Here is a 13,614-nt window from a genome sequence, read left to right on the forward strand (position 1 = left end):
GCCCCTTGCATTTTCCATAAGGTTGAGGTTTATAAGCCAACCCTAGAAGGAGGTTTTATTGTTGCCTCAAGTGTACATAATTTGTCAAAATCTCTAGCAAGACTCTAGCGTCAATGTTTGGCCGAGCCATTCTATGTTTAAAGGAAGAAGAGGTGAAGGAAAGTTAGGACAAAAACACAAATGATAAAGAGAGAAGTAGATGAGAAAATTTGTTAAGTCTTTGAAATAGCGTTTTTTCACTAGTAGCCAAATGTAAAGAAACAACTTTCTTTGGCCTCACTTGCTTGATAGACTCTTATTTTCATGAACCTTTCTCTAGATGGACCAATCCACAAGTGAATTAGATGAAAGATTGAAAAAAATATGTTAATTATCAAAAATAATTCCCAAAATAAGATTTGGAAAATTTTAATTTCCAATATAAGAGTATTCGTGTCCGTGCCTAAAGTTAGGTATGTTCGCGGTTACTAACAAAAAACAGAAAACTAGTCAAAAAGTCAAAATTCTCTGTTAACTGTGAACAAAAGGATACAATGTCATAACGTAGGAAGGGACAAAAAAAATATATAACATGTTTGTTCGCTATTAGTCATACATTTTTTTGTCTCTTCCAACATTATGACATTGTTTCCCTTTTATTCGCAATTAGTAACAGCGAACAAAGAATTTTGACTTTTTTGACTAGTTTCTTTGTTGCTGTTAGTAACAATCATGCCTGATGTCAGCTTTGGTATGAAAAAGACGCTTATTTTGGGAATATTTTGAGAATTTTTTTTGATAATAAGCTTATTTATGGGAAATTCCACATGGTAGCATCCAATTTTCATGAAATTTCAGTGGTAGCACTTTTTAAAGAAAATTCCACATTGTAGCATCTAGTTTATGCACAAACTAATTGCCGTAGTATTTTCCGTCAAGTTCTTGTTAAATTTCGTTTAATTCATCATTTTGTAAGTTCTTTCCACATGGTAGCATCCAGTTTTTGTTTAATTCACAATTTTAACGTTTAATTAACCAATTTAATGTTTAATTCATTAACGCCTATAAATGTTGTAATAATTTTGTTTTCATTCGAATTGTTGGCATTATAAAGTTCAAAAGGTAAGTAGCCAAACACTAATAATTAAATAATTCAAATGGTGTATTTCATAAGGTCAAAAGGTGCATTTCAATAGTTCAAAAGGTACCTTCCAAGCACTTATACATATTTACTTAATTTGCACTAATACATATTTACTTCAAGCACTAGTACATATGTTCAAAGTTCAAAAACAACTATTATCAAAGTTCAAAGTTGCATATCTAGCACTAAGACGTATTTACATAACTATATTTAGGATACTTTTGAAGATGATGGCATAGAAATCGCCATTTTACCCTTCTTTCCACCCTTTCAAGTCTTCACATTGTGTCTAAACTCCTTGCATCTACTACACTTCACAGTCTTAGACCTTAATCTGTATCCCTCTTTCTATTCTTTGCAGGTCTTCCAATTGCTCTCTTCATCACTGGTGGCTTAATTAGTGGGAACTGCATTTCTGGCCAATTCTCAAGGTCTGGAATAAATCTAATAGTGCTTGGATATGCTTGCTTGTACATTTTGCAACTGTACCAATCACTGCAAAACCTTATGGGATCTTGGCTTGAATGTAGAATGGCCCTCACAGCATGCTTGCAAGGGATCCCATTGAGTTGCCATGTGTTGCATATGCATGTTCTGTCATTTAAGCTCATAGACAAGGTGGACTTACCATCTTTAATCTCATAAAATCCAACACCAGAATTGAAAGCCTTACATGTTCTTGAGTCTAAAATCAGGAACTTCACTATCTTCACTATATTAGGACAGAAATCAGTGTCTATCCAGTTTTCACTCTTCTCCTTTCTTATGGCCATCCTTACCATAGTTACCCTCCTTATACCTATCACACAAATGCACCTTATTCAAATTCATGGATTTCAAGTTCTAAAGCTAAGAAATTTATGATTTACAACAAAAAATTTTAAAGCATAGATTACCCTCAAGTAGTGTTAAAACAAGCTTGCACCTATCAACTCCAAGAGTTGCGTTGAAGCTCTCAAAAAAGCTCGTTTTGTTCTCGTCACAACAAACATTAGGGTCAAATGCATACTTTGTCCATCTTGATTGATCTCCAATATCTGCAAGCCACTCCTTTGCCGTAGGTTTTGCGTCGTCAATGGCTTCCATAGCTTTCTTGAAATTGAATAAAGAAGTGGCATTTGCAGCCCTCCAAAATAGTGCATACATCAACGGCTCTGAATATTTTTTCTTCCAGTTTGCAGATAAATGCTGCAGCAATATCTCCTCCCAGCAGTTGGTCATAGCTCATTCAAGGCTATCTCAGTTCCCCGCACAAGTAATTTATGAGCATAATTATGTATAAACAAGTGCTAAGGTTATAAATGAATAACTGACCTTTAGTGTTTCAGATATGATGGTCTAATCATCACCTCTACCACTGTCATTTAGTATGTACTTCAAATGCCACACAAAAAATTTCCATGTTTCTTGATCTTCACCAGAAACAATAGCCCAAGCAATAGGAAATAGGTGATTATTACCATCTAGAGCAATACTTGAAAGGAGTGTGCCTCCATATTGACCCTTGAGATGTGCACCATCAACCCCAATTAGACCTTTACAACCCTTAACTAATCCACTAATTGTAGCTCCAAAAGAAATGAAAATGCTGGTGAATGTCAAAGGCCTTTCAATGGAGTCTTCTGCTTCTCATACACAAATAGCAACAGAGCCTTGATTAGTTTGCTTCACCATCTCTGCTTAACCAGGTAAGTAGCCATAACTCTCATAATGTCCTCCGTTAATCTCTTTCAATGCCAATGTCCTCATTTTATACAATGTGCTAGTCTTCAAACTCACCCTAAACCTCAACTCCAATAGTTCATTTAAAGTCCTCCCAGAGATGTCGTTGTTTGCCCTAATGTCATCCATTAGCTTAGTAGCTGCCCATTTTATAGTGACAAGGCTGTTATGTGTTTCTAGGGCTCTACAGTTATGTTCAGGATTGTCAATCTTTTTTATAGCCCATGTAGTACCATCTGGTAATCTACTAGCATGAAGTCTCCATCCATAACCCGCATCCAAACAAGCTACAGTATATACCTTGTTTTTTTTCTCTCTCCACCAAGAATTCAAAACTACACTATATTGCATAGTCCCTAACAACTTCCCTTACGTGGTGCTTATCAGAGAAAATCTGTCATGGTGCAAGGTTAATATTTCCCTAATGATCCCTATCCACATACATCTCACCATTTTGAAAAAGCCTTTGGATGTATCTACTTTCATTTTCATTTTCAACTACGTGATTACCTATAATGGATCCTCAAATGGTTCATAACTATCATCCACATACTCTAAGTTGCCATCATCATTGAACTCATCATCAATACGGTCATCATCATCATCATCTTCACTGTCAGTCTCTGATGGACTATAATCATCATCTTCAATGTCAGATGGACAACCCTCATCACCATCAACCTCAATTTGTTTACTCTTACTAACAACCTTCCTCTTCTTACGCTTTGTTTCCAACAGAAAGTTGAAAAGGATGTGAAGGTTGTGAAAGCTGTAAAGACTATGAGCTTGCTTTCACTTGTTTGGCTAGGGGTTTCACTTGTTTGCAATGGTGAATCATTAATGGGAGTATTTTCAATTCACAACAATGTCATGTTGAACCTCATTGTAGTCATTCAAAGGGAACATTATCTCAAACTCTAATCCCTTCTCTTAATTGGCAATTTCTCTTTTGCAGGAATGGTTTTAAGTGGTATAGGGTTTTGTATGGTCATTAGGTGTTGATCACAATTCAGTTTAAGAAGATGAATCATGAGACTACTTTCTTCTTCAAGTACATCATCATTTCATTGTCATTGAACCTCTCAAATATGGTCATTAGGTGTTGATCACAATTCAGTTTAACATGATTTATCTTCCCAACATACACAAATAAGGGATTTTTAGGTATAAGCTTTTTAGTTTTAATGCACTCATCTTCCCAACCCATTACCAAATCCAGCAAAGTTACTTTATCCTTTTCATGTACATCCAAGTCTACTTCAACACACAACCATTTAAAACGTAAGACCACATGATTAGGCATTCTGCAATTTTAAAATGGAAATTGTAAGAAAATAGGGAAGAAAAACAAAAAAATGCCCTAATCCTTTACCAAAAGCCCTAATTTATTATCAACCAATCAACAACTTTGAGGGAATTTTGCTAGTATTATTGAATTCAAACAATCAACAAATCAACATTTTAAAAAACTCTAATCCAAAAGTCCTAATTTATTATTGAATTCAAACAATCAACAAACCAACATTTCAAAAATTCCCTAATCCATTACCAAAAGCCCTAATTAAATATTGAATTCAACCAAGTAACAAATGAACACTTCAAAAATGCCATATTTTTCGAATTCATGATGAAATTCGAACAGCATAAACCACAAGAAACACAACAAAATTGCATAAAGGGACTGAGAATCGAAACAAACAGAGAATCGAACAGCATAAACCTTAAATTTCGCTATTATTCAAAAGAAACAGAGAAACGATCAACATAAACCCTAAATTTCGCCATACCTGTGCAGTTTCTTCGAAGGAGATTCGCCTGAGAATCGATCGCGAGAAGGGGCTGCTGTTTGAAAGCTTTGAGTGTTACGGCTACAGAGAATAGGAGTGAAAATCGCATAAGAGAATGAGAATCGATGCATAAGGGGTTGTTGTTTGAAAGCTAATGGTGAAAGTAACGTTTTTGTGTGTTTAAAGTTACGGGAAAATGTAAATGCAAATGTTGGATGCTACCATGTGGAATTTTCTTTAAAAGGTGCTATCACTGGCATTTCATGAAAACTGAATGTTATCATGTAAAATTTCCCCTTATTTATTTCAATTATTCTGAATGAGATCTCCCTTGCACCTCTTTCTACGTGGCCTTTGATTGCTAGTCCCTTGCGTCGTTCAACAAAGCATTAGAATGGACCTCTAAGTTTGAATCAAAAGTTACAAACTCAATTTAATTACTCTCTAACATAGAATCCTACGAATTAAAATGTACATGATGAAAATTAAATGCCCTTAGATCCTTCATAAACAAATGGATCATAAGGAGACTGAACTTAAGATTCTATTAAGACTATACAAGGAAAGAAAAAACAACATAATCCAAAAACAAGCTAATTAATAAACAATAGATACAGTTGGCTCAAAGTTCATCAAGAGAACCTTAGAGACTCTCAAAATCGACGCACCTGAATCTACATCAATCTTTATCGTCCAATATCAAATGTTATCGATCTACAAATTTCTTATAGAAGGGGAAAGAAGGGTGAATTGGAGGTGATGATAAGAATGACGATACTTTTTATAAATATACCAATTACATAGTAGTAATCTTACTACTTTGAACTGAGAAAGATGATACTGTTTATAAACCTGTACAGCTAACTAGTCAAAAAGGGGTACAGCTATAGCCTTTTGAACCATCCAATTGGGTCTTACAAAATTTAGGGTTTATTGGAAAATCCCCGGATTGCTAAAGCCGTTAACAGATTAGGGATTTACGCCTCAAGCATTCAGGGATTGTCCCAAGTTCAGACTACCTACAACTTACTTCTACTTTAGGGCAGTTATCTCGAGAAACTGGAGATCTTGGCTCCGAAGAGTTCTTTCTTTTGTAACATTTTAAACTTCCATCAGATTTATTGTGTTCAACCTTTTGCTTCTTCAGCTCCAAGGCATTGCATGGTTCACGTTCTTCATTGGTTCGATCAGTTACCTGTAAATACGAGACTGCGCTGTAACTTTATGTATCAAGAGGTTGTAAAACTTTGTAAGGAAAAAGAGAAGCATAATAATACCTTAGAAACAGCTGCATTTTGCAAATTATCACCACCATTTGATTTCTCTTCAGCAACCCTATGTAAAAATGTAACAACAATCAAGAGGCAAAGATACATAAACTTTCTAACCCAATTCCTTAACTATGAAATGTATTATAATTATACGTTTACTATTCAAAAGTCTCATTCTAAATATTTCGCACCTTAAAAGAATGTTGTTGGTCCTCACGATTATAAAATGTTGCTAGTTTGCATCATTCATTGAGACACTTGTTAGAAGATTTAAAACTTAACTTTTTTCATATTAAGACAGAAAGGAGAAGGTGAACTTTCCCTTACTCCAGTGGTAATTTTAACATGTTTAGTTATAGCTCTACCTACGCATAACCGTTATTTGGAAGAAATGACGATCATAAAATTTTGAAAACTTTTCACATATCAAGCGTGGGATCTCAAAATATTGAATCCGACATCTACATTAATATCCAGGTTCAAGATGAAAAGATCTCCACTTGTTTATCAAGCAAAATAGTTAAGGACATACTTTATTATTGCTCCTTGGTCCACAGTTTCACTCTCATCAAATCGATCTTCTTGAGAAACTTCGGATATGGAACTGTTCCCTTCAGGATCAGCAATAGTACCCCCCCTTTCCATGTTGAGAGCTTCAGGACGCGTACCTACAACAAGCAAAATATTAATTTTCTTATTCCGTTGTCCAGAAATAGTAACAAATTGCAGTTTTGGTCACGGCCGAGCAACAATACAGATGGTTTTGAAACAGTCTTGACCAGTATAACATAATTCACTAACTAATTCGCTTTTTGAGTTCGCGATTCGCTCAAATTTTCCAAAGAATAGCCCAAAACCAACCATAATTCGCTTTTTTTTAATTCGCGATTCGCGAGAATATTAGCGTATCATGTGACACTAGTAATACGGTGAGCAGATGGAGACCAGGGCTAGGGCTGCCCAATTACAGAGAGCCCCTTAGTTCAATTGAAGCCCAAAATCATCTCAAGGAGACACCCCAAGAGTTGTTATATCATTAAACGATAGACAAATTGTGTACCTACCTGATGCATCTATTGATAACTGTCGGCGAGGTAGAGGTGACGGACGCTTTCTTAATGGTTTTTGGCACAAAATAGTATCTTGAAAATCCAAGAAGCTGTAACACAAAAATTCAGACCTCTCAACCTCTGTAACTGGAGTAAACTCAAACGCAGTAGTCCATGTGTTCAGCACACTTGCTGCTGCAGGAAGAACCAGCCTCTTCACTCCAAGTTTAATTAGAATCTGGATACGCAAATATATAAGTAAGAACCTTGTTATAGTGTTGAAAGGCATAGACTACACAACTAAGTAGAAAAAGGGAAAATCATAATTCATGGAATCTGGAACGTAGCCTATAGCAGAAAACGACAAATTATTCCAGTATGTCTCAAAATAGGTGCACCTCTTCTTTTTTAATGCACGTATCCATAATACATTCTTTTGCAAGAAACAGGAAGAGAAGGGTTAATTATTCAAGGTGGAACGTGAACCTCAAACATGCTCCTAATGAGATTTAAAGGCCCCATCTGACGATCATAAAGTGGAAGAAACTAAAAAGTAATTTGCAAAGAGAAAGAAAACCTGCTCAATTTCATCCATAACCATTCGACACATTCCAAGTCGGCGATGCTTAAAGCGCGTGCCGATAAGTGGAATCTCTGCCACCTTGTCTCCATACACCCTACACAAAAGGGATATTTGATTTGAGCCTTATGTAAGTGATGAAATTCCATGAAACTAAAATGCTCAATCAGAGTCAATAAAGGTGCTCCGTAGTCCATACCTTAAAATGGCCACACTTATCAGCTCTTCATTTCTTTCCAGCAGCACAGTATAAAATCCTTGAAAATTTAGTCTATTGAGGTGAGACCTGGGAGGAAAATACTGACATTATGAATTAATGTTTAAAACACAATCACAACCAAGCATAGAATCATGATAGAGAAAAGAGTATTATATTCAATTAAACACATCTTCTACAAGATCTAAGTATCTCACCCCCTGCAAAAAATAACATCTTCTACAAGATCTCTTTTGGTTCGAGGTTCTTTAACAGGCTCAAAGCACTCATGCATCACTTCAAGAGCAACACTGAGCTTGCTGTAATTCTCCGTGATCGAGAGAACATCACAATCATCATCATTAATGGCCAAGAAATCCATTGGTTTCATCAGCGTCCATGTCAAATCTTTATGATCAACAACAATGGGTTTGCCAAGAAGCTGCTGGAGACCCCAATGCACCTAAAAAGCAACAAATAATTGGAGCCATTAAAGATAACCAAGAAGAAAAAAGATCCCCATGAAATAAGAACACAAAAATAACTTGAAATTATGTAGAATGTTGTGTGATAAAGTTACTCTGCTATATAAAAAGTTTTTTCACACACTCAAAGGCAGAGTAAAACTTGACAAATTTCTTAAAAGGCCCTGTGCAATTTCAAAAATTACAATATTTTTCTAATAATTTTGTATCTTTAAACCTTTAACATATACAATGTGATTTAATATTGAGGCCCCCAATTTTTTTGGGCCATGTACGCTTGAAAATGTTGAACATGCTCCCCTGCACACACTAGAAGTAGCAATTATATGTTCTGCATTGTGCATCTTAATCAATGCCTCTCCCGGTTACCCTAGTGATTGGACTTCTACATTCTAATTCTGGTTCTTTGGCCATATCCAATAGCACTGAATTTGAATACTTATACCATAATACTTTGCAACCTGCTCCTGGATTGTATTAAACAGCATCTGCTTCTGAGCACGAACATCAGACACTTTGTCAAGATTCAAAAGACCAACAAAAAAATCCCTGCCAGTCTGTTCTGCCAGGTCATCATCTTATGCAATTCAACGATAGTACAAAGATATGCCAACGTGAAATTGGCACATTGTAATTTAAACGTCATGAAAGCTACCTCATTTATTTCAAGCCCAACCCTACATTTTAACCTTTAAAATGGCATTTTAACCTTTAAAATGGATATTGAACTAGTTATAGATAATTATCCAGTAGAAGATAGCCTGAACAAGAAAACAGGTGGAATGAAGGATGCAATGCAAAAGATGGAGACAAAAGAAACAAGTTTTGGTAACAATTTTTCTATAAAGGAACTCTTAAAAATTTTAATTCAAATAGAAGTGGTTTTCATTTTTTAATGATTATTTAATCATCGAAATATATAGCCTTTGAAACATTTCTCATTTTTTCCCTTTATACTTCCATCAAAAGGAACATGAACAAGTAAAATCATAACTTTTAGTATAACCGAAGTTGTATAAATTCAAACACCAAACACAAAATTCCAAGCTTGAGTTTAAGAAGGCGGGTACTACTATCCAAGAAAGTATTCTATACCAAACAACGTAAGAAACAAGCTCCCATTTGGTTGAACAGCGGCAAAAGTTGTGCTCGATAACCAAGTGTAATTAAATAGACACTGAAATAAATAGCAAGATATGACAAGTACCCTTTGACACGCGTTACAGCAAAACCATTTTTCTGTAGGTTCAATTTCCAATTGATTCATATATTTTTCTCTTATACATCGAACATGATCTGCAACGTATAGTAAGCACAACAGCAAATTAGCGCTTCTATTCAATTACGGAGATAGACAAGATAAGCAGAATTGACAAGTTAAATGAAAAGCTTACATAGCCGCTCACACTGATGACATGATAAAACATTTTTGTTCGTAGGGAATTCTGTATTTTCAACGTGGCTTTTACCGCATATTCCACAACAACATGATGAACAGAACCAATCACCATCAGGAATTTCCTGAAAAGAATCATGAAAATTCAACCCAAAATGACAAATTAGCAAATTCCTAAATCCAATAATGAAGGGAGAAGAGGAGGGGAGGAGGGGAACAGTCAACCTGCAAACCAAGGCATCTTGCATGGAACGATGATGGACATCGATCGCATAAAATCAATTCACCTCCATAACGACAAATTGAACAAATGTGGTCATTCCAGCTATTTAGTCGCTTCTCACTAGTCTTTTCCATTGGCTCTATAGAGGAGTACTCGACATTCTGACGCATTATTTCCAATTGACGTTCCACCAAAGATTTCCCGTCTTTGCAAAAAAATATGTGTGCAGCTGGTTGACTGGAAAAGCAACCAGCATGAGCTTCAAAACCACTAAGAGTAAAAACCTGGGAGCAGCAACTGCAATTGATTCCATAACAAGTAACTCGTCCTGAAGCTGTGGGCTTATCATCTCCCTGTCTGTAGTACTCAACCTTTTCCCTGGCCAACACCATGTTGTTGTCTATCATCCAAGAAAGTACAGTCAGAGGGACCTGTGATGAACTAGAGGATCCTGCCTGGCGTGCTCGTTTAGTCGATCGCAGTTCTCGCGAACTATTTCCTACTTTACCCAAAGCTTTTTTTTTCTTTGATACAAAGCTTGTGCTTAATTTTCTAATAGATTGATGATTTACATGAACCTTTTCTTTCCGCCGCTGGACCTTTCCAGACTTGTACTTTCTTAGAGCCCGAGGATAATTTCTGGACCAATTTTTAGAGAAGGAACATCCACGATAGTCTGCACTGGGTAATGAAATTTCACAACCTGAAAGGGCCTTGCGTTCTTCACTATGTGTCTCCGTGCCTCCTACAATCGCCCTACAAACTGACAACAAAGAATTATATGTCTTACCAGTAGTAGGAGAATCATAGCGCCACTCATGCTTTCCTCCTCGCTTAAAAAAAGGCCAAAATTTCCAACCAATAGCCGACAAATGAGCTCTAGCTTCATCTACCAGTTCACTTTTGCTGCTCATGTGATTATTTTCCTTCAGGTACTTTGTTATAGCTTCTGGGCAATATTTAGGTTCAACATCAAGGTTCAATACTTCTCCTTTTCTATTCGGTCTATACACTTCAGTGGTATTTAATACCATAAGCTGTTCTTCACTGCTGCAATTCGGGTGATCAGGAGTAACATTCCTTTCAACCTGGACTTCTTCGGCTGCTAGAGAGGAATTCTCCATTACTTTTTGCTTCTTACTTTCAGTGCAAATTTCACTCGTCCGTGCTATCTTAAGCTGTAGTTCTGCACAATTCCCATCATCAGAAGCTGACCTCTTTCCGCTCAGAACATCTTCTGCTGCTAAGGAAGAATTCTCGATTACTTGCTTTTCAAAGTTCGCACATTTTCGAAGATTAAAGAATGATTTTCCTCGAGGAGACTCATAACGGACACCTTTTGTTGCTTGACAATGCTCCATTTTGTATCCCAGAGAACAAAGATGGCGTCTGGTAAGCTGAGTCAAAGTCTGTGAAGGATTGTCTGTCTGAACATATTCATATAAAGACCTTGGGCAGAACTCAGGTTTAAGGTTCTCGGGTTGCAAGTTTTTATTACATCGTCCCTTGTGCATTTTCTCATCAGCATCACATGTGCTAAAATCAATGACTTCCTGGTCCGAACATATCATTGACAGAACCTGAGGTTGCACCGGCACCAAATGACTATTGTCAGGCACTGACACTGAGTTCCGCACATTTGTCATCGCTAACTCATCATTGACACACAATTCATCAATTGTTTCGGAAGCAACTTTATTCTTCCTCGTCAAATCTTCATCTTGAAAAGACAAGCACCTTTCCGCAAGATCGTCTACAGTCAGCCTCGGATTTGCATCAATTATTTCAGAAGCAACTTTATTCTTTCTCGTCAACTCTTCATCTTGAACAGACATAAACCTTTCGGCAAGAGCACCTACAGTTAGCCTCAGATTTTCATCAATAACCTGTGCTATCAGCTTTCTCCACAAAGAATGGACAGAACATGGCCACTCCCGAATCTCACCAAATTCATTTTTAGCTCTTACATCATACCATATTTGCTTCAGGGAAACAGGGATAAAGGCATCCCTCTCGTGCTCCGCCAAGATCTCCAGAAACATCCATTTCCCACGACGAGTCCACATTCCTGTATCCTCATTCCAGTCATGAGTTAATCTTAAACTCTTAATATTAGTCTGCAACTCACCCCCTAGATCAGGAAAGAAAATAGTTCTTTTACTGCAGCTGACTTTATGGTCAAAAACCACACCTTCCCACCACGCTTCATCATGGTAACAATCAACACATAGACCATAAGATATATCCTCTTTGGTTAGTTTTCCAAATGAAGGACATGGTCTTATCCTTCCTCGTTTGTAATCCTTGGATGTCATAAAGATTTTATCAGCAGAAGAGACTTTCACTATTTCCGTTAAATGGTTAACCTCATTCTCATCAAAAAGATAATCATACTTCACTTTTCGGCACCCATTCTCGCAATCAATGATTGTTCCCTCATGCCATGACCCTTCAAAACCATCTTTTACACTCCTAACCTACGAATTATAAAAAACAATCGATCATGTAATATAAATCGATCACCCATCATTCAATAATCCTAAGCTAAACACTTTCGGATACATTCCTAAAATGATCAAACGGAGACGCTAGCACTACCATTTGCATTGCGATAATGTAATAATGACTTTGAGTACATTCCTAATCTAGAATCTTAATAGAAAACACTACCCAGTCAATTATATATAAAAAAAATTTATAAAAAAAAAAAAAAAAAAAAAAAAAAAAAAAAAAAAAAACTATCCCAAATTGCTAAATCATGTAATATAAACGTTAGAATTATAGAGCTCGCATAGGTAAAAAAGAACAAGCAATCAACAAAATCTAAAACCCAAAAACAACTATAAACGACATGACTCAATTCATCAAACTATAAACAATTATGTCACTAAAAAAATTAAATGTTTTTTAAAAATTTACTTCAACGGTTAACCTTGGTTGAGAAAGTTTCTATTTCTTGCAACAAAACTCAAGAATTTTCACTAATTATTTTTCTAATTCTGTTTTAAACATTTTATTTTGCAATGCATGTAAAAACCCTGATAATAAATGCAACCCTAATAATCAAAACCCTCAACCCAAACCCTAAAATTCAACAAAATGCATGAGATTTTAATTTAAAGATTAATTACAAAAACCCATTTTTTCCAATAACAAAAAAAATAAACCCCATTACAAATCAATCAGAAATCAATACAAGATAAAAAAAACAACAAAAAATTCACAAAAAAATACCAACAATACAATAATCAAGCTTTAAGATAAACAGGGGAATCAAAATAAATCCAATAACGAAAAATTAATGTAAATGAATTTACCTCAACTTTGTTACCAACAAGGAGATTTTCGTCGGATTGTGGTACTAATCGTTTTCGTTTTCTATGGTTACCAGTTTCCTCCATTGATGACAGTATCGTACGGGTTTTTTAAGTTAGCAACAGAGGAGAAGAGGAGAAGGAGAGAGTGAAAAAAGTGAAAAGAGAAAACAAAATATTTTAATCAAACAAATAATGCTTGTATGATACGGACAAACTGGGATTCAGAGAATAACCCTTTTTTTTTTATGAGAGAATGACCCTGTGTCAGCTCCTCCAAATAGCGTTATTTTTTTATTTTATTTTTATTTATTATTATTATTATTATTATTATTATTATTATTATTGTTATTATATTTTCTTTTTATAAAACTGCATCCATTATCATAAAAAAGAACTTTTACAAAAAGTTGGTATATTGTTGAGCGATAAGCTAACATCTATATCTATTTGAATACAAAAAGCTAG

The 13,614-nt window shown here is 35.6% G+C and overlaps 3 protein-coding genes across 3 annotated transcripts; all 3 read right to left on the reverse strand.

The window, feature by feature from the left end:
* Window positions 1-1,452: 1,452 nt before the first annotated feature.
* Window positions 1,453-2,344, reverse strand: LOC130826446 (uncharacterized). The gene is made up of 2 exons (XM_057692036.1): window positions 2,020-2,344; window positions 1,453-1,922 (listed from the first exon to the last, which is right to left on the reverse strand). The coding sequence occupies exons 1-2, from the start codon at window positions 2,342-2,344 to the stop codon at window positions 1,453-1,455; spliced, it is 795 nt and encodes a 264-aa protein (XP_057548019.1).
* Window positions 2,345-2,461: 117 nt separating this feature from the next.
* Window positions 2,462-3,196, reverse strand: LOC130826447 (uncharacterized). The gene is made up of 2 exons (XM_057692037.1): window positions 2,809-3,196; window positions 2,462-2,748 (listed from the first exon to the last, which is right to left on the reverse strand). The coding sequence occupies exons 1-2, from the start codon at window positions 3,194-3,196 to the stop codon at window positions 2,462-2,464; spliced, it is 675 nt and encodes a 224-aa protein (XP_057548020.1).
* A 2,020-nt stretch (window positions 3,197-5,216) lies between these two features.
* LOC130826850 (uncharacterized) lies at window positions 5,217-13,376 on the reverse strand. The gene is made up of 11 exons (XM_057692448.1): window positions 13,150-13,376; window positions 9,835-12,309; window positions 9,608-9,734; window positions 9,421-9,509; window positions 7,947-8,191; window positions 7,732-7,818; window positions 7,530-7,629; window positions 6,968-7,190; window positions 6,436-6,571; window positions 5,910-5,967; window positions 5,217-5,827 (listed from the first exon to the last, which is right to left on the reverse strand). Exons 1-11 carry the CDS (start codon window positions 13,231-13,233, stop codon window positions 5,648-5,650), a joined length of 3,804 nt encoding a protein of 1,267 aa, XP_057548431.1. The 5' UTR covers window positions 13,234-13,376; the 3' UTR covers window positions 5,217-5,647.
* Window positions 13,377-13,614: the final 238 nt, after the last annotated feature.

This window comes from Amaranthus tricolor, chromosome 11 (assembly GCF_026212465.1).
Source record: "Amaranthus tricolor cultivar Red isolate AtriRed21 chromosome 11, ASM2621246v1, whole genome shotgun sequence".
NCBI classification, from domain to species: domain Eukaryota; kingdom Viridiplantae; phylum Streptophyta; class Magnoliopsida; order Caryophyllales; family Amaranthaceae; genus Amaranthus; species Amaranthus tricolor.

Bases quoted from the DNA above. Each gene is read 5' to 3' on its own strand.
- LOC130826446 (XM_057692036.1), bottom strand. From the start codon at position 2,344: ATGACCAACTGCTGGGAGGAGATATTGCTGCAGCATTTATCTGCAAAC. The intron at 1,923-2,019 runs GTAATCTATGCT...TTTGTGTGATAG, and splicing joins TGTTTTAACACTACTTGAGG to GTATAAGGAGGGTAACTATG.
- LOC130826447 (XM_057692037.1), bottom strand. From the start codon at position 3,196: ATGCAATATAGTGTAGTTTTGAATTCTTGGTGGAGAGAGAAAAAAAAC. The intron at 2,749-2,808 runs GTTAAGCAGAGA...GTGTATGAGAAG, and splicing joins GAGTTATGGCTACTTACCTG to CAGAAGACTCCATTGAAAGG.
- LOC130826850 (XM_057692448.1), bottom strand. From the start codon at position 13,233: ATGGAGGAAACTGGTAACCATAGAAAACGAAAACGATTAGTACCACAA. The intron at 12,310-13,149 runs GTAAATTCATTT...TATAATTCGTAG, and splicing joins TTGTTGGTAACAAAGTTGAG to GTTAGGAGTGTAAAAGATGG. The intron at 6,572-6,967 runs GTAGGTACACAA...TGCTTGTTGTAG, and splicing joins GTTATCAATAGATGCATCAG to GTACGCGTCCTGAAGCTCTC.